Raw genomic sequence first — 19,072 nt, 5'->3', positions numbered from 1 at the left:
CGCCCTCTCAGGGCCCCGCCCCGCCTCCTCCAGCCCCGCCTCCTCCAGCCCCGCCCCTCCCCATCCAGGCCCCGCCCCTCCCCCGTCCTCTCCGGGCCCCGCCCCGCCTCCCCAGGCCCGCCCCCTCATATCCAGGACCCGCCCCTCCCTCCGCCTTCTCCGGGCCCCGCCCCGCCTCCTCCAGCCCCGCCCCTCCCTCCGCGCCCTCCGCCCGCCCCTCCACGCCCAGCCGGGGCCGCGCCGCCACGTGCTCAGACGCAGGGAGCTTGGTGTCCGCTGACTGACGGGCGCTCGGCGTGCCGCACCGCTCGTAGCCCGGCGGCGGCAGGCATGGCCACGGTGGCGGCGAAGGCGGTCCGCGGGGCCGGGGCGAGGGTGACGGTGGCGGCGGCTGGCCTGCGGAGCGGCGGCGATGGCGAGGCTGCGGCCCGGGGACTGTCGCGCGGGAGCCCGGCTCGGCCCTTGTGCACGGCGCCCGGCCCCGCGGGAGACATGAAGCGCTACCTGTGGGAGCGCTACCGGGAGGCGAAGAGGAGCACGGAGGGTGAGTGAGGGCGGCGCTCCCGGCCCCCCGGGGGGTCCCCGGGTCTTGATCCTGATCGTCACCCCATAGGAAACGTCACGGCACCAACTTCGCGACTCTCTCGCTTCTCTCTCTCCCACCCCCCGCCCCGCCCTGTCATGCACGCCCTTCTGTACCCCGGGGTTGGGAAGCAGTCGGAGGCGCTTTGGGCGGGCCTGGGGGGTTCCGGGCATGTCACCCCCCCACAGCCCATTGGGGTATGGTCCCATTTTGTTACTTCCAAGCCGGGCTCCGGGCCAGGTGCCTGTACCCGGAGGCTCTTCTGTCCCCCTTCTGCTGGCGATGGTGGGCTGCAGTGTTGTACGTCCTGCTCGGGAAGTCTCGGCTTGGACCGGATTCCGAGGGAGAGGACGAGTCCTTGGTGGGCTTGACCTGGTTGTTACCAAGGGAAACGGGGAGACACCGAGCCGGGAGCCAGCCTGTGCCCCGCGTGGACCTCTTATCCCCATAGCCTGCGGAGGACCTGCTCTCCTCCCCATTCTGTAGACGGGCCTGGAGGGTCTCAAGTTTAGAGGACCTGACCCAAGTCACCCTTTGCCCTAGGGTCTGCCTCAGGCAGGAATCTGTTGTCTTATCTTCAGCGCCTGGCTGCTTCCCAGCAGCTGGAAACTGGTGTAGAGAGCCAGGGATAACTCACTGGCGAGTCGAAATAATGTATTAATTGATTTTTTTCCCCCGTATTTGTGAAGATGGCATGTAGAGATAAGTAATACTTGGTGAGGGAAAATTTTGTAGGATCGCCTTTTGTATCTTTTGTTCAGAAGTCAGCTTAAGTGGGAAAAAAGCCCAATTTGAATGATCTTCAGAGTGAGCTCAGAGCTTGGAGCAGTGCAGAGTTCTATGAAAGAGTGGTTATTTGCTTGGTTTCTCATTGCCAAGAGTGTAATTTTGCTTTGGCTTTTGGAGCTATTGTGTGATGTGGTGAGAAGTCCATTTGGAGAAGATGTTGGGAATTGCAGATCTTAGAGCTAAAGATATATAGATCATCTAGCCTCAATTTTTGAGCAGGTAAGTTTTTTATTATTTTCTGATTTTTTTTTTGTTTGTTTTTTCAAGGTAAAGTCTTGCAGACCCTAGAATTCACTGTGTAGTCTCATGGTCGCCTATGCCTCCAGATGTGCTGGGATTAAAGGCGTGTGCCACCATGCCTATATTTATATTTAGAGACATTCCCACTATGAAGCCCAGGCTGGCCTTGAAGTTGTGGGTTTTTTCCTTTGGTGTCCTGAATGCTGGATCCTAGAAGGGAAGCATTGCATCTATCAACATTTTGTTGTTGCTTTGAGACAGTAGTCAATGTTGGCCTGGAACTCTGTGTAGTCCAGGCTGGTCTCAAGCTCTAAGCAAGTCTCCTACTTTACCTCCCAAGTATTGGCATGACAAGTGTGAGGTAGTACACCCAACTAAGATTTTTTCTTTAAAAATTTTATTGAGATAATTGTATATTTATATGCAATTTTAAGAAGTAATAGAGATCTAGCTTACTCTGTGTAGTAGCAATGGTAACATGTTGTAAAACTGTATATATTCATACCTACTGGCCTTGTTTAATGTGTATTAATGTGGGTGGTTGCTTAGTTTTATCTCATGCAGGTTTGCATATCTATTGTCATAGTCAAGGTTCTGAGCAGTTTATCTTAAGAATGCCTCATATTGACTTTCTAACCACGCCCATCTCCAGTCAGATACTTTTCCTTATCCTCAACCTCTGGAACATTCTTCCTTCTCTGTAAAAATTTTATGCCACAGTATGTAACCTATGGGATTAGCTTCTTGGTCAATTCCCTAAAATCCACAGTCTTACTGTTGTACCAATGGTATTTTTTTTTTCTCCTCGAGGTGGGGTCTTCATCCCAGGCTGATCTGGAACTTACTTTGTAGTCCTAAGGCTGCCCTCATAGTGATCCTTCTACCTCTGCCTCCTGACTGCTGGGATTAAAGGCGTGCACTGCCACACTTGGCCAGTACTTTAAAAATAAATAAATAGATACACACACACACACACACACACACACACGTATTTTTTTTGCAAGGAGAGAGACAGAGAGAATGGGTGTGCCAGGGCACTCCAGATGCATGTGTCACCTAGTGCATCTGGCTTTATGTGTGGGTACTGGGGAATTCAACCTGAGTTGTTAGGCTTTGCAGGCAAGTACCTTAACTGCTGAGTCATCTCTCCAGCCCCTCCCTCCCCCCCTCTCTATATAGATATATAGATAGATATGTAGATATATAGATATCTATCTACATATACATACACACATATATATGTATGTGTATGTGTGTAGCCACATATATACATATATATGTGTGTGTGTGTGTATATATATGTATATATATGTATATATATATATATACACACATATATACATATATATATATAATTTTTAATTTTTAAAGAAGTTATTTATTTGAGAGAGAGAGAAAGAGAGAAAGACGTTGGGCACACCAGGACCTCCAGCTATTGCAAACAAACTCTAGACGTATGCAACCCCTTGTGCACCTGGCCTACATGAGTCCTGGAGAATTGAACTGGAATCCTTAGGTTTTGCAGGCAAGCACCTTAACTACTAAGCCATTTTCCAAGCCCTAAAAAATATTTTTGGTTTTTCAAGGTAGGGTTTCACTCTAGCCCAGGCTGACCTGAAATTCACTCTGTAGTCTCAGTGTGGCCTTGAACTCACGCTAATCCTCCTACCTCTGCCTCTTGAGCGCTGGGATTAAAGGTGTGTGCCACCATGCCCAGCTTCTAAAAAATATTTTAAAAACACATTAAAAAATATTTTTATTTATTTGTAAGCAGTGAGAAATAGGAGGCAGACACAGAGAAAATGGGTCTGCCAGGGCCTCCAGCCACTGCAAAAAAACTCCAGATGCATGTGTCACTTTGTATCTCTCTCTTTTGTATGCATCTCTTTTATATTCAAAAATTTTTTTAATTTATTTTTTTTCAAATTTTTATTAACTTCCATGATTATAAAAAATATCCCATGGTAATACCCTCCCTCCCCCCACTTTCTCCATATTCCCTCCCCATCTCAATCAGTCTCTCTTTTATTTTGATGTCATGATCGTTTCCTCCTCTTATGATGGTATTGTGCAGGTAGTGTTAGGCACTGTGAGGTCATGGATATCCAGGCCATTTTGTGTCTGGGGGGAGCACTTTGTAAGGAGTCCTACCCTTCCTTTGGCTCTTACATTCTTTCTGCCACCTCTTTCGCAATAGACCCTGAGCCTTGGAAGGTGTGATAGAGATATTGCAGTACTGAGCACTCTGGTCCCTTCTTTCTAGCACCATGATGCCTTCTGAGTCATCCTAAGGTCACTACCATCTGAAAAGTGAAGATTCTGTACCAGAAGTGAGAGTGGTATTAATATAAGGGTATGAACATTAAGAGAATTGCTTGCTGGGCAGTTTGATAAGCATGGTATATACATTTAGTGAGAGAGCAGTAGACATTACACCCCTAGGGCTCATGACTACCCCTTTTAAGTTTTCAGTATCAGGGATGTATTCTCTCCCATGGAGTGGTCCTTCAGTCCAATTAGAGGGCAGTTAGTTTCCACCATGACAGATGTGCCACTGTTGCACCCATTGGCTCATTTGGCCTGGATGGCCAAATATAAGGCTTGCAGTATCCACCTGTTGAGTATCTTCACTGGTGTTTTCTCTTTCTCCCATTGAACTGCATTGTGCATCTCCCTTTATGTGGCTACTGGGGGTGGGGAAATCACACCTGGGTTGTTAGGCTTTACAGGCAAGCACCTTAACTGCTGAGCCATTCTCTCCAGCCCCAGTGGTACTTTTTATTGCTGAGTAGTAGTCCATGGTATGTATGTGCCAAGGTTGAACCTTGAATTGCTCATCCCTTCTGTCTTTGACTGTTATAAATAAGTGGGCATAAATGCCATGTAAGGGTTTGTGTGAACATTACTCACATTCTCTAAATGCCCAAGAATGAAATTGCTGGCTTGAGGGGTAATTAATTACATCTTCAGTTTCTGTGCAGCTTCTGCCATCCTGATACTTTAGACAAGGTTTTCCTCTTGCTGCCTCTGAGAACTGGGGAAGTCTCCATCTGTTAAATGAGGATACTGCTGGCACCCACATCCTAGGGTCTTGGTGTGGGGGTGGGGGTGGTAAAATAAGTCCATTTGTAAAGGCCATTTAAAATAGTCCCTGCTGCATGTGACATCTGAAGTGTTGGTTGTAGACATCAAGAGTTGAGTTTTGGTGTGATAGTCTGAGAGCGTCTGGAGTACGAGAGGGGGCATTCATCTCCCTGGCGTTAGCTTCCTCAGTTGCAGTAGGAGAATAATGTGGCATTTTTAGTCTGTGCCAGGCTACTCAGATGCTCAGTTGATAGTAGCTATTCCTTCTGTTTATTCAATGACAGGCCTAAGAACACATGTAGTTTAGAGGTGGAGGTGGTAATTTAGCCCTTAAATCTAGTCTAGTCTCCTGCCTAGGGCAGTGTGTTGTATGTAGCTGAGGCCTTAATTAGTCACCTAATCTCTCAGCTCCAGTTTCTCTGGAGGTCACCAGACTAAGGAATGTCTAAGTCTTTTCAAGTGTTGTAAGCTTTCAAGTACTTCAGGTATATAGTGTATCCCACATGCGCTCACACACAGATGGTTCCTGTGTCACCCCTGAAAACTCTGGGTCTTTTCCTTCTTGGTCTTATCTGAGTCCACATCATTCCTACCTTCCTTTAGCTGACGTCTGCGAGAACGTAGGCGCTTAACCTGAGTTCTTTCAGTAAGCGTTTATTAAGCACGCAGCAGTGGGTTTAAAGGCTGCTGATTCCCTCATGGTGCCTCAGTGGCTGCCCATTGGCCTGCCTGTGCCAAGTTGTGGACCAGTGTTGCATGGATGGAGAAATCTAGAAGTGACCACCAGGACCCCAGTGGCTCTGACTACTTGGTGATGAGGACACCCTCCCTGAAACCCTTTCTAAGTTGTGAGATAGGACAAAATAATTTTCTTTCTCACTTCCTGATTCTGGCAAAAGAATTTTATTTTTGCACTTTTCTGGTCACTAGATTTTTTCCCCTTAATCTAAGTAATCCCTTCAAGCACTTCCCCTTCAAAGGCCCTCAGAATGCAGCTTGTACTGGCAAGAGGTGTGACTCCAGACTTTTAACTCTTTCCCTGTCTTATCCCCCTCCTTTATTTTTTTAGTTTCTTGGTATTTTTTTTTAAATAATTTTATTTATTTATTTATTTGAGAGTGACAGACACAGAGAGAAAGACAGACAGATAGAGGGAGAGAGAGAATGGGCACGCCAGGGCTTCCAGCCTCTGCAAACGAACTCCAGACGCGTGCGCCCCCTTGTGCATCTGGCTAACGTGGGACCTGGGGAACCGAGCCTCGAACCGGGGTCCTTAGGCTTCACAGGCAAGCGCTTAACCGCTAAGCCATCTCTCCAGCCCTTTTTTGGTGTTTTTGAGGTAGGGTCTCACTCTAGCCCAGGCTGACCTGGAATTCACTATGTTCTCAGGGTGGCCTTGAACTCATGGTGATCCTCCTACCTCTGCCTCTTGAGTGCTGGGATTAAATGCATGTGCCACTATGCTCAGCGCTCCCCCTTTATTTTTATTTGAGAGAGAGAGGCGTATTTCTTTTGTTTATTTATGAGAGGGGGGTGGGAGGGAGGGAGAGAGGGAAGAAGGGAGGGAGGAGGAGGGAGAGGGAGAGAATGGGCACACCAGGGCCTCCTGCCACTGCAAATGAACTCCAGATGCATGTGCCACAATGTGCATCTGGCTTATGTGGGTTCTAAGGAGTCAAACTTAGGTCCAGGTCCATAGGCTTCTCAGGCAAGTGCCTTAACAGCTAAGCAATCTATCTAGTTCCCAACCTCCTTTAAATTAAAATTTAAATGACTTGAGTGTTTTAGATCAGCTTTGGATTTACAGAGAAACTATCATTTCCAGAAGTTTCCTATTTGCCATTACTAACCTCTCACATTACTGGGATATTTTTGTCACAGTGTCACAGCCCAGTGTTAGGCTGGGGCGGTGGCTTGGTGGGTAAGAGTGCTTGCTGTGTGCACAAGTATGAAGGCCTGCAAGGGTCCAAGAATTTCTGGATTTGTTTACCTAGAACCCACATAAAAGCTGGGTATCATCTGCAACCCCAGTCCTCGGGGATGGGGACCAGAGAATTGCTAGAGCTCACTGACTGAAAATAGGAGCATGAGTGAAAAGATACTGACATCCAATGTTCTCTGGCCTCTGTACATGTGTGCAGCTGCGTGCGCACATACATGCACACGCACACATACCACACCACCCATACCCTACGCATATAAGTGTACGTCAGAAAAACAAACAGCCCAACCCAGTATTGCTACATTATTCATAGTTAACTTGGGTTTTATTTTTTCTTAAACCTGATGTCCTATTTCTGTTCTTGGATCCAGGAGTGCACACTACATTGAGTTGTCTCCTTAGGCTCCTTGTACTGTTGCAGTTTTTCAGACTTTCCTCTGTCTTCTATGACGTTGACAGTTTTAAGGGAGACTTACCACGTTGCAGGGCTTCCCTCCATTGGAATTTATTCCTGTTGTTATTAACTCAGGACTTCTGGAGGTCTAATGTTTATAAATCCTGTATTGAAGTCAGCTCAAAGAACAATTTTTATGCCTTTAGGAAATGAAATATTGCATCATAATCTGTAGCAGAAATGTTAGATATTGGGGCTAGAGAGATGGCTCAGCAGTTAAAAGCCTTTGCTTGCTTCCTTGTCAAGCCTGGAAGTCCTGTGACCCAGGTTGATTTCCTGGTACCCACATAAAGCCAGATGCACACTTGTGCCTGTGTCTCGAGTTCTTGCAGTGTCAAGTCTTGCAGGCCAGCACCTCAACCACTAAGTCGTCTCTCCAGCCCTCTCCCCCACCCCCCGCATTTAAAAAAAAAAGTGTATGAGGGCTGGAGAGATGGCTTAGCGGTTAAGCGCTTGCCTGTGAAGCCTAAGGACCCTGGTTCGAGGCTCGGTTCCCCAGGTCCCACGTTAGCCAGATGCCCAAGGGGGCGCACGTGTCTGGAGTTCGTTTGCAGTGGCTGGAGGCCCTGGCGCGCCCATTCTCTCTCTCTCTCTATCTGCCTCTTTCTCTCTCTGTCGCTCTCAAATAAATAAATAAAAATGAACAAAAAAAAAAATTAAAAAAAAAAAGTGTATGAGTATATGCATGCATGACACATTTGTGAGGTTAGGGGACAGCCTCTATGTTGGTCATGTTCTTCCACCTTCCTTGAAGCAGTCTCTTTTGTTTTGATGCTGGGAATGCCAGCCTAGCTGGTTCAAGCTTTGGAAGTTCTGCCTCCCATTGCTGTAGGTGCATTGGGGTTACAGGTGCCTATGCTACTTTGTCTCTGGCTTTCCATGGGTGCTGGGGATCTAATAACCTAGGTCAGCAGGCTTGTACAGCAAGGAAACACCTATCGCTATGGGGGCCGTCTCACTAGCCCTGACAGCATTTTCATAAAAAGTTATCTGGCTCCAAATATCAGTGGCTCCAGGGTGGAGAACACCCTGTATTAGAGTGGTGGGTCTAAGAGACCACTGTGTGCTCATGCCCAGGGCTGGACGTGTTTGTGTGACCCGCTTGTTCTTGCTGGCTGTAGCCCTGCCCCTGCACCTGCCCTGTGTACTCGTCGGGTGGACAGCCTGGCCTGTCAGCTCCAGAACAGACGTTCCTGCTGTTTCCAGAGAGGCTGCCCCAGCTGTATATTTGGACAACCTAACAGATTTTTTTCTTCTTCTTTTTCTGAGATGATTCGGAGCTGGACTGTGTAGAATACTTGGCCCCTTGGGAGACTATATAGCATAGGTAAACTGTGGCAGGAAAGCTGGAGGTTCACCTGGAAGGTAAGACAGAGGCTTTTATTCAGAGGCATTGAAGGATTTACTTGAAGTTCTCGGTTGGTAACATTGACTAATCAGACACTGGGTGTCTAGTGAAGACGGGGTGTGGCACAGCGAAGCAAGCAGGGCAGAGACAAGAGGAGCACAGCGGGCATGGGGACACGCCTTTGACCCCGGCACTTGGGGGCAGAGGTAGGAGGATCTCTGTGAGTTCGAGGCCACCCTGAGACTACATAGTGAATTCCAGGTCAGCCTGGGCTAGAATGAGACCCTAACTTGGAAAAAAAAAAGGGGGGGGGAGCATAAGACACAAGGATGAGAGGATGGTACTCGAGTGTACCATGCATACAGTGATAATGATGTGTACACATTCCTCAGGGAGCTGCAGTGGGTTAAAGAGAGAGTCTTGGTTGATCTTAAAATGAGATAAATATTTCTCAGACTGTGAGTCTTCTCAGAGAGACAGTTAAAGAAATACAGAAAATACACATGAAAGAAGTTTCTTTGTAGGTGGTGGTTTTAGTACTAGCTTTAGAAACATGTCAGAGCCTTTAAATTTCATGTCTCCAGGAGTGAGGATGGCAGTTTATTGCTCCTATCAATTTGACTTATTAAGCCCTTTCTTGAGGCAGGAACTCTGTTTTGAGGTTCTATACTTGTGAGCTTCTGGTAATTTGCCTAGCAAGAATGTATGGATGGCTTTGGTGGCATAGGTCTTTAATACCAGCACTTGGGAGACAGAGGTTAGAGGATTGCTGTGAGTTCGAGGTCACCCTGACACCACATAGTGAATTCCAGGTCAGCGTGGACTAGAGCGGGACCCTACCTCAAAAAACAAGTTGGGCGTGGTGGCGCACACCTTTAATCCCAGCACTCTGGAGGCAGGTAGGAGGATTGTTGTGAGTTCGAGGTCACCCTGAGACTACAGAGTGAGTTCCGGGTCAGCCTGAGCTAGACTGAGACTCTGCCTCAGAAAAAGAAAGAAAAATAAATACAAAGAAGAACAGCAACAATAAAAAGAATCCTACATGAAGGCATGGTACTGAAAGATGCTTCACTGCACAACCACAGATGTGCTTTTCCTGTGCCGTATAGGTGTAGGATAATGGAACCAGGAACCCTTAGGATTCTGGAGAAAGCTGTGTATTCTGTTATGGAAAAAGATGCACATGCATGACATTTTGTACACACAGGCTATTGTGTGGTTTCCAGGGACTTCCTGGAGCATCTTTCCCCAAGCCTATGCTTGTTTGGTTCCTTTGTTACCCTAAGGAGTGAGGAAGGATTGAGGCACAGTGGGTGCTTGTGCGGGCAGAGTTTACAGTCCCTTCCGTTTTCACCTTGTAGTTCAGGGTGACCTCGAACCTTTTCCAGTTTCAAAGCCTGATCCAGACTTTCTCCTCCTCAGTTGGACACTGCGTCCTCTGCCTGCCCTTTCCACCCACAAGAACCTTGTAATTACATTGGGCACACCAGAGCAGTCTACACCATCTCTAAAAGTCAGCTTATAAACAGCCTTAATCCATGCAGACCTTGCTGTCTGCATAAGGTAATGTAGTCAAGGTTCTAGGGACTGGAGCAGGGAGGATGCTACTTACTGACCCAGAAGCACACCTGTCACCTCAAAGGGTTAAATAAGATACATTGTTTTCTGGAATCAATGAGTGACCATGGTTGCATATGGTAAGTTTGATGATTAAAAAAAATTTTTTTAAATTTCTTTGCCAAGCAGAGAGAGAAAGAAGAGAGATGAATTCCAGATGCATGTACCACTGTATGCATCTGGCTTTACGTGGGTACTGGGAACTGAACCCTGGGTTTGTAGGCAGGCGCCTTAACTGCTGAACCATCTCCCCAGCCCACTGATGACATTTTTATAGTAACAGAACAAAGGAAGTTATGTCAGGGTACTTTAGAAATACATTGGTAGGTGTGCTGGTGCATATGTCTGGAGTTCATTTGCAGTGGCTAAAGCCCTGCATTCATTCTCTCTCTCTCTCTCTGCTTGCTAATAAATAAAAATATTGGGGAAAAAATACACTGGTAGAAGCACCAGGCAGGCAGGATACAGCAAAGCAGGGGGTTCTGCCATAGGCGTCAGATGCTGCCTCACATTCTTAGTCTTGGGTTGGTAGAAGCTAGGGGTCTGTTTGTACATTAGAAAAAAGGATTTTGGGGGCTGGAGAGATGGCTCAGTGGTCAAAGGCACTTGCTTGCAAAGCTTGATGTCCTAAGTTTGATTGCCCAGTATCCATGTAAAGTCAGAAGCCAAAGTGGTGCATGCATCGAGAGTTGGTTTGCAGTGACAGAGGGCCTGTGGTTTTACCTTTGGAATTTTCTTTTTCGAGGTAGGGTCTCACTCTAGCTCAGGCTGACCTGGAATTCACTATGTAGTCTCAGGGTGGCCTCGAACTCATGGCGATCCTCCTACCTCTGCCTCCTGAGTGCTGGGATTAAAGGTGTGCACTACCACGCCTGGCTCTTATCTTTGGAATTTTAGGAAATGTGGATTTCTATGAAGTAGTGAGAATTACAGATGTTACTTAGAGTAATAAGGTATAATTTTAACATTTGGTGGGAGTAGTATAAATATCATGTGCCTTACTAATTTCTTAGATGAGTAATCCTCTTTATCATGGATTGCTTTTCCTTGGAGATGATGCAAAATCTGCAAACTAACGCATTAGATAGAGACAGTGAAAGTCACTTCTGAGGTTTATATTTTTCTGGGATGGCACCCAGCCCATTGTGAAGTTCCTGTTTTCTTCTGCCAGTGTGATGTTTCCTTCTTGTGCCTTATGGCTTACTTGCCGTCCCTGTCTTCTAGGCTCTGGTGCCTAAGAGGCCTGTAAGTGATATTAAACAAACAGACAGACAAATCCCATGAGCTTAGTAAGTGGGAACACCAGGTGATGAAAATACGGTATGTTGTGTGATCCCATTTATGTAACATTCTAGGCATTGCTAATGAATCTGGCCGGAATATCAAGCATGGCTGGAGGTGCCAGCTTCATGGTGATGATGGCTTCTGAGATGTATGTATATGCCCAAGCTCGTCAGATTAAACACTTTATGAACCGTTTATTACATGTCATTTATATCCCAATAAAGTTCTGAAACAAAACAAAGACCGGGTTCAATTCCCCAGTACCCATGTTGAACCAGATACACAAATGTCTGGAGTTTGTTGACAGAGGCAGGAGGCCCTGGCATAGTCATTCTCTTGCAAATAAATAACTTAAAAAAATTAGAATTACCCTGCAAACTGTTGCAGTCCGGTTCACATTACTGGTAGAAATCACCCAACCAAGAGCAGCTCTGGGAAAAAGAGATTTATATTGGTTTACATGCTCGAAGGGAAGCTCCACGATGGCAGGGCAAAATGATGGCATGATGTGCTGAGGGTGGACATCACCCCCTGGCCAATATAAGGTGGACCACAGCAACAGGAGGGTGTGCCAAACATTGGCATGGGGAAACTGGCTTTAAAACCCATAAGCCCGCCCCCAACAACACACTCCCTCCAGGAAGCATTAATTCCCAAATATCCATCAGCTGGGAACCTAGCATTTAGAACACCTAAGTTTATGGGGGGGGGGACCCCTGAATCAAACCACCACACAACCCAACAATTCCACTTCTGGGTTTATGTTCAAGAAGATTAAAAGCAGAGTCTGGAACAGTATTTGCACCCCTGTGTTCATAGCAGCGTGATTGACACGGTCAGCCCACATGTTGACGGATGGACGGGTGAGCACAATGTGGAGTGTGCACGGGCCGGGGCTGTTATTAGCCCTGAAAGGAAAGAAATGCTTCCTTACTGTGGTGGTTCGTCTTCATTGTCAACAATTGGATTTAGAATCACTCAGAAGACACACCTCTGAGTGTGTCTGTGAGGGGTTTCTGAACAGGTTTAACTGGGGAGGGTCCACCCTGCATGCAGGTGGCACTGGCCCTTGGGTTGGGGGTCTGGGCTGACAAAATAAAAAGGGAAAAAGGAAAAGCCAGCCGAGCACCAGAGTCCCCTGTCTTTGCTCCCAGTTGACGCACTCTTGCCCACCATGCCTCCCCCTCTGCCAGTTACTGGACCCTCTGTGAGCCAGAACCCCTTCACTAAATTGCCTTTGTCACAGCAATGAGAGTAATAACCAATACACCCATTAACGAACCTTGAGGACCTTGTACTGCGCTTCTGTAGTGTGCTCAGTGTAATAGAACCACGGAGACAGGGTAGAATGGCGGCGGGGCGTGGGGGGGGGGCAGAGTTGTTTAGTGTATCCAGAGTTCCAGTGTTGCGAGGTGGAGAGAGTTCTGGAGGTGGATGGTGGCGTGGGAACCGAAAAAAGTGAGCATAACGTCACTGAATGTACACGTAAAATGGTTGTTGAAATAATAAATTTATATGGTGTATATTTTATCATAACAAAAAATCTCAAGCCCCCATCAAAACAGAATGCTTACAAGCTTTTTGTAGTCTTCCTTCCTCCTCCCCTACTTTCACGACAGGTTCTTGCCGTATAGCTGGCCCCCAACTCACCACCCTCCTGAGTACTGGGGTCACCGTGAGAGCCACCACGTCCCGCCTCCCCTAATTCCCTAGTGCTGCCTAGGCTGAGCAGACCGAGGAGCCCCGAGTGTGTCTGCGGCTCTCCTGACACCGCACTGGCTGTCCTACAGAGTCGCATCAGAGTGGCTGTGGAGCTGGTTCTGGGGAGAGCTGGGGCCCCAGTAGCAGTGTGCCCTCTCTCTCTCCCCCTCTCCCCCTCTCCTTTACCCCTTCCTCCCAGGCACCAGTTGTGACCTCTTGCTGACGTCTTTCATTACGTACAGAAGTAATTCTCTTTCTAAATCTGCACCCACTCCTGTTTCTACTTTGGCAGTACCGGGATGGGCAGGGCGTCCCCTCCTTTCTGCGTTCATGTTCATGCTGCAGGCTTTTCTTTTGCTCACAGCCGTCCACATTTGCTGGTAACGTTTTTTTTTTTTTTTGGTAGTGGCTGCAGGGGGTGCTGAGAGCCCTTCAGACTTCTGACGTTGCCCCTCGTGCCTGCGTTAAGGGTGACTTGTTACACAGCCAGGTGTTCAGTGGTGATTTGCACGTGACAGGTAGCACCTGGACTGTCTGCTCAGCTGGGGGTCCAGGGAAGCTCCAGCTAGCGGCTGTGCTGGCTCCCTAGGCAATGATTTTCCTGCGCACTGCCTTTGCCTTGAGGGCTGCATGTCATTTCAGGTGGTAGGAAGGCAGATCCTGCACTGTTCCTAAATAGAAGTTTTATTTTAAAACAGGCTAGAGCTGGAGAAATGGCGTGGTTAAGGTGCATGCCTGCAAAGCCCAAGGACCCAGGTTTGATTTCCCAGTGCTCGTGTAAACCCAGATGTACAAGGTGGCACATGTATCTGGAGTTGTTTTTTTTTTAATAGTGGCTAAAGGCCCTCGCATGTGCATTCTCTTTCTGCCTCTGTCTTTCTTTCTCTCTCTCTCAAATAAATAACTAAAGTCTTAAAAAAAAAAAAAAAGAAAACAAACAAAAAAATACCCAGGCTGTTGGAGCTTTTCTCACAAAAGTCTTTTGTGAAAGTGAAGCTTTTGGTCATTGTGTAAGTGATCCTGTGTCACTGACATCAATTGGTCGATGCTGTGTGGTCACATTCAGAAAATAGCATCCTCTGTTTCTATACAAGGGAGCCGAGGGACTTGGGAGTGATGGCTTCTCTCCTTCTGGGGCTAGTTCTTGTGAACTGCCTTCCAGTTCCTTAAAATGACAGTTTGGTTACCATCCTCAGACTTGTGTTATTTATAGATGAAACTATAACTTGCCTCATTAGCTTTGATGAAGGCACTGAAGAAGTAGAGTGTTGGTGAATATCGATGGCTTGGGTTTTCAGTGGAGTTAGTCACATCTAGAATGTCCAGTGTGAATGAAATGAATATGTTTGTTCATTTATTTACCTTCACTGGCCTGGAAATTGTGGGGGATGTAAAAGCTCCAGTAGGTGTCATGTAGGTACAGACTTCTGGGGGCAAAGCTCCTAGGCTTTTTTTTGTTTTCTAGGTAGGGTCTCACTTTAGCCCAGGCTGACCTGGAATGCACTATGTAATCTCAGGGTGGCCTTGAACTCACTAATGCAATCTTTTTACCTTTGCCTCCAGAGTGCTGGGATTAAAGATGTATGCCACCATGCCTGGCAGAGGAGCTTGGTTTTTTTTTTTTTAATATTTTTAAAATTTTTTTTATTTATTCATTTGACAGAGAAAGAGGGAGGGAGGGAGGGGGAGAGAGAGAGAGACAATGGGTGCGCCAGGGCCTCCAGCCACTACAAATGAACTCCACATGCATGCACCCCCTTGTGCATCTGGCTAATGTGGGTCCTGGGGAATCGAACCTGGGTCCTTTGGCTTTGCAGGCAAACGCCTTAACCGCTAAGCCAGCCCTCTAGCCCCAGCTTGGTTTTTTATGAGTCCATTGAACTCGTGGAAATTGTAAGGCAGAATGAATTTTCAGAAAACCTCTAAAATGAAAAATGTCATGAAACTGGGCATGGTGGCGCGCACCTTTAATCCCAGCACTCCAGAGGCAGAGGTAGGAGGATCTCCATGAGTTCAAGGCCACCCTGAGATTACATAGTGCATTCCAGGTCAGCCTGAGCTAGAGTGAGACCTTACCTCAAAAAAAAAAAAAAAAAGCCAGGCATGGTGGTGTACACCTTTAATGCCAGCACTTGGGAGGCAGAGATAGGAGGGTCATTGTGAGTTCAAGGCCACCCTGAGACATTGTTAATTTCAGGTCAGCCTGAGCTAGAGTAAGACTCTACCTTGGAAAAAAAAAAAAGTCATGAAATAGAACTGCTTGGAGGAGAGATACTAGTGCTGAGGAGATGGCTCAGTGGCTAAATATACTTACTTATAAAGCCTACTGGCCTGGGTTTGATTTCCCAGTACCTATGTAAAGCCAGATGCACAGAAAGTGATATATGCATTTGGAGTTTTTTTTTTTTTTTTCTTTTTGAAAGTAGGGTCTTGCTCTAGTTAGTCAAGGCTGACCTGGAATTACCTATGTAGTCCTAGGCTGGCCTTGAACTCATGGCGATCCTCCTACCTCTGCCTCACGAGTGCTGGGATTAAAGGCAAGACCATCATGGCCAGCTTGCATTTGGATTTTGTTTGCAGTGGCAAGAGACCTTGGCTCTTTAGTGTTTTTTTTTTTCTTGCAAAACAAAAAAAAGTTACTAACTTATTGTGGCCACCCTGAGATCTGAATTCTAGTTCAGCTTGAGCCAGAGGAGACCTTACCTTGAAAAACCCCCCCCCAAAAAAATAATAATAATAATAAAACTACAGGTGCAGTGGACCTTAATGATATGTGGTGTGATCCCAGTTCTAATAACCCAGCCGAAGGCAGGTAGAGGACCGTACAGGATGTTCACTTGCAAGGTTATAAATAGGGAAGATCGAAATGCATATCAGAGTATTACTGCCACACATACATGCACCAGTCTTGTTTGTTTGTTTGCTTATTTAAGAGTGAAAGAATGAGAATGGCTGTGCTGAGACCTCTAACCACTGCAAACAACTCCTGACACATGTGCCACCTTCTGCATCAGGCCATCTCTCCAGCTCTCTCCTATACCAGTGTTATGTAGTAATTTAAGGTTATATTCTGAGTCTGCAGTGATGTGAGCATGGGGTGATGATTGAATATTCCCTGTAGAATATATTACAAACCTGTATATAGTGTATGAGGTTAACGTTGGTCGCAAATGCATACATTACCTTTCTGCATAATTCCACACTTAGATTTCATTTTCATTTTATCTTCTAAAGTCTGTAATAAGCACACATTGTTTTCAGTAAAGCAATGTTTTTGGCATACATGCATGGTGTACACACATGTGTATGGTGTTGACATATGTGGGTTTATGTCTGCATGTGCGTGTGGAGGCCATGTTGAGTGTCTTCCTTTAATTGTTTTCTCTTTATCTCTTTCTTTTTTGGTTTTTCAAGGTAGGGTCTCACTCTAGCCCAGGCTGACCTGGAATTCACTATGTAGTCTCAGGGTGGCTTTGAACTCACAGCGATCCTCCTACCTCTGCCTCTCGAGTGCTGGGATTAAAGGCGTACACCGTGGCCACTGTCCCTATAAATATGTCTGACTTTCCCTTCTTTCTCCTCACCCCCATTTGCCCCTTTTCCCTTCTGCCCACTCCTTCTCTTCCTTTCCCTCCCAGTGCTCTGCAGGGAGCCACACCCCAGCCTAGATCTGCCTGTTCTGTTCAGTGAGGTAGATGGAGCCATGCAGCCTGGTCCTGGTGACCGGCCTCTCTTACCGAGTGCCGCAGACGGTGTGAAGGGCATCCCTCTTGTACCGCCTGCACTCATTTAATTTAGAAGTCATCCTAACCCTGGTCTGTTATGTGGACTAACACGTTGTTTTCTTTACTCCTAGAATTGGTTCCTTCAATTATGAGCAACTTACTGAATCCAGATGCCATTTTCTCGAACAATGAGATGAGCCTGTCGGACATTGAGATCTATGGCTTTGATTATGACTACACCCTGGTGTTCTACTCGAAGCACCTCCACACACTCATCTTTAATGCTGCTCGGGACCTTCTTATCAACGAACATCGGGTATGCTGCAGGCACCTTCCTTCCCCCCGTTCTTGGTTCCTTAGGTATGTGAAGATCAAGATATGCCTGGGCCCTGCACACAGAAGTCCTACAGTAAATGGCTGTAGGAAGAATGAGTAAATCTTGTTCCATTACAAATTTCCAAGTGACTTTTACCTAGAACATAGTTGTATTAAAAAAAATACTAGCCTAGCATTGTAGCTCACCCACCTCTTTAATCCCAGCACTCAGGAGGCTGAGGAAGATCACCTTGAATTCAAGGCTAGCCTGGGCTACAGAGTGGGTTCCAGGTCAGTCTGGGTGAGATCTTGCCTCAAAATCAGACAGAAGTCTTTTTTTTTTTTTTTTCAGTATTAAAAAAATCTTTTTGGGCTGGAGAGGTGGCTTAGTGGTTAAGTGCTTGCCTGTGAAGCCTAAGGACCCCAGCTCAAGGCTCAACTCCCCAGGACCCACATTAGCCAGATGCATAAGAGGGCGCATGCATCTGGAGTTCGTCTGCAGTGTCTGGAGGCCCTGGCACACCCATTCTCTCTTTCTCTACCTGCCTCTTTCTCTGCCTGTCACTCTCAAATAAATAAATAAAAATAATAAACAAAAATAATTAAAAAAATCTTTTTATTTTATTGATTTGAGAGGGTGCGCCAGGGCCTTAAGCCACTGTAAACAAACTCCATGTGTCACCTTGTGCATCTGGCTTATGTGGGTCTTGGGGAATTGAACCTGGGTCCTTTGGCTTTGCAGGCAAGTGCCTTAACCACTAAGCCATCTCTGTAGCCCAAACACAGAAATCTTTGTTTGTCTTTGCAAAAGACTGTCACTAGTGGAGATTCTGCTATGGATTTTGTACTCTCATTTTTTTTTAAAATTTTTATTTATTTGAGAGCGATAGACACAGAGAGAAAGACAGATAGAGGGAGAGAGAGAGAGAATGGGCGCGCCAGGGCTTCCAGCCTCTGCAAACGAACTCCAGACGCGTGCGCCCCCTTGTGCATCTGGCTAACGTGGGACCTGGGGAACCAAGCCTCGAACCGGGGTCCTTAGGCTTCACAGGCAAGCGCTTAACCGCTAAGCCATCTCTCCAGCCCCTGTACTCTCACTTCCAGCCTCTGCAAACGAACTCCAGACGCGTGCGCCCCCTTGTGCATCAGGCTAATGTGGGACCTGGGGAACCGAGCCTCGAACCGGGGTCCTTAGGCTTCACAGGCAAGCGCTCAACCGCTAAGCCATCTCTCCAGCCCTGTACTCTCATTTTTGAGAAGGCAGCAGTGTAGCTTCTCTTTTGCAAAGCTTGATGGAATGACAGGCAACTTGTTAGGTCTGTGTTAGAAGGAATTCCTCACATGGGAAGCTAGGCAGTGCCTGTTGAAATCACTTTCTTATGTAATAAGCATATTTGAAAGCCTTTTGATGGATGGTACTTTTTTTAAAAATTTTTTTTTTAATTTATTTATTTGAGAGCGACAGACACAGAGAGAAAGACAGATAGAGGGAGAGAGAGAGAATGGGCGCGCCAGGGCTTCCAGCCTCTGCAAACGAACTCCAGACGCGTGCGCCCCCTTGTGCATCTGGCTAACGTGGGACCTGGGGAACCAAGCCTCGAACCGGGGTCCTTAGGCTTCACAGGCAAGCGCTTAACCGCTAAGCCATCTTCCAGCCCGAATGGTACTTTTAAGAGCTTTATGAGGACAGAAAAGAAGGAAACACTGATGCTGTAACATGGTTTTTCTTTCTTTCTCTGTTTTTGGTTTTTTTGAGGTAGGGTTTCGCTCTAACCCAGGCTGACTTGGAATTCACTATGTAGTCTCAGGGTGGCCTCACCGTGATCCTTCTACCTCTGCCTTCCAAGTGCTGGGATTAAAGGCGTGCGCCACCATGCCCAGCTAACCTGGGTTTTTCTAGTCTAGTTGTAGGACCTTCTCAGCAGTGAGGGAGAGAGGCAACCTCAGTGGTTAGCGGGCTGGTGCCCTTGGAGAAGCCCTAAGAAGTGTG

General features: G+C 46.9%; 1 protein-coding gene across 2 annotated transcripts in view; it reads left to right on the top strand.

The window, feature by feature from the left end:
- Nucleotides 1-330: 330 nt before the first annotated feature.
- Nt5dc3 (5'-nucleotidase domain containing 3) overlaps nucleotides 331-19,072 on the top strand; it is a 53,273-nt gene continuing 34,531 nt past the window's right edge. Inside the window, exons 1-2 of one of the 2 annotated variants that reach the window (XM_045152342.1) lie at nucleotides 331-544; nucleotides 16,899-17,083. In XM_045152342.1, the coding sequence (XP_045008277.1) occupies nucleotides 331-544; nucleotides 16,899-17,083 (399 nt within the window). Of the gene's footprint in view, nucleotides 545-1,439; nucleotides 1,592-16,898; nucleotides 17,084-19,072 lie in introns of those variants that run through there. The other variant, XM_045152343.1, reaches the window with a different exon arrangement.

Source organism: Jaculus jaculus, chromosome 6 (genome assembly GCF_020740685.1).
Source record: "Jaculus jaculus isolate mJacJac1 chromosome 6, mJacJac1.mat.Y.cur, whole genome shotgun sequence".
In the NCBI taxonomy this organism is placed as follows: Eukaryota; Metazoa; Chordata; class Mammalia; order Rodentia; family Dipodidae; genus Jaculus; species Jaculus jaculus.
Note: the sequence above shows the minus strand (reverse complement) of the source record. Positions and strands in the feature narration are given on the sequence as shown.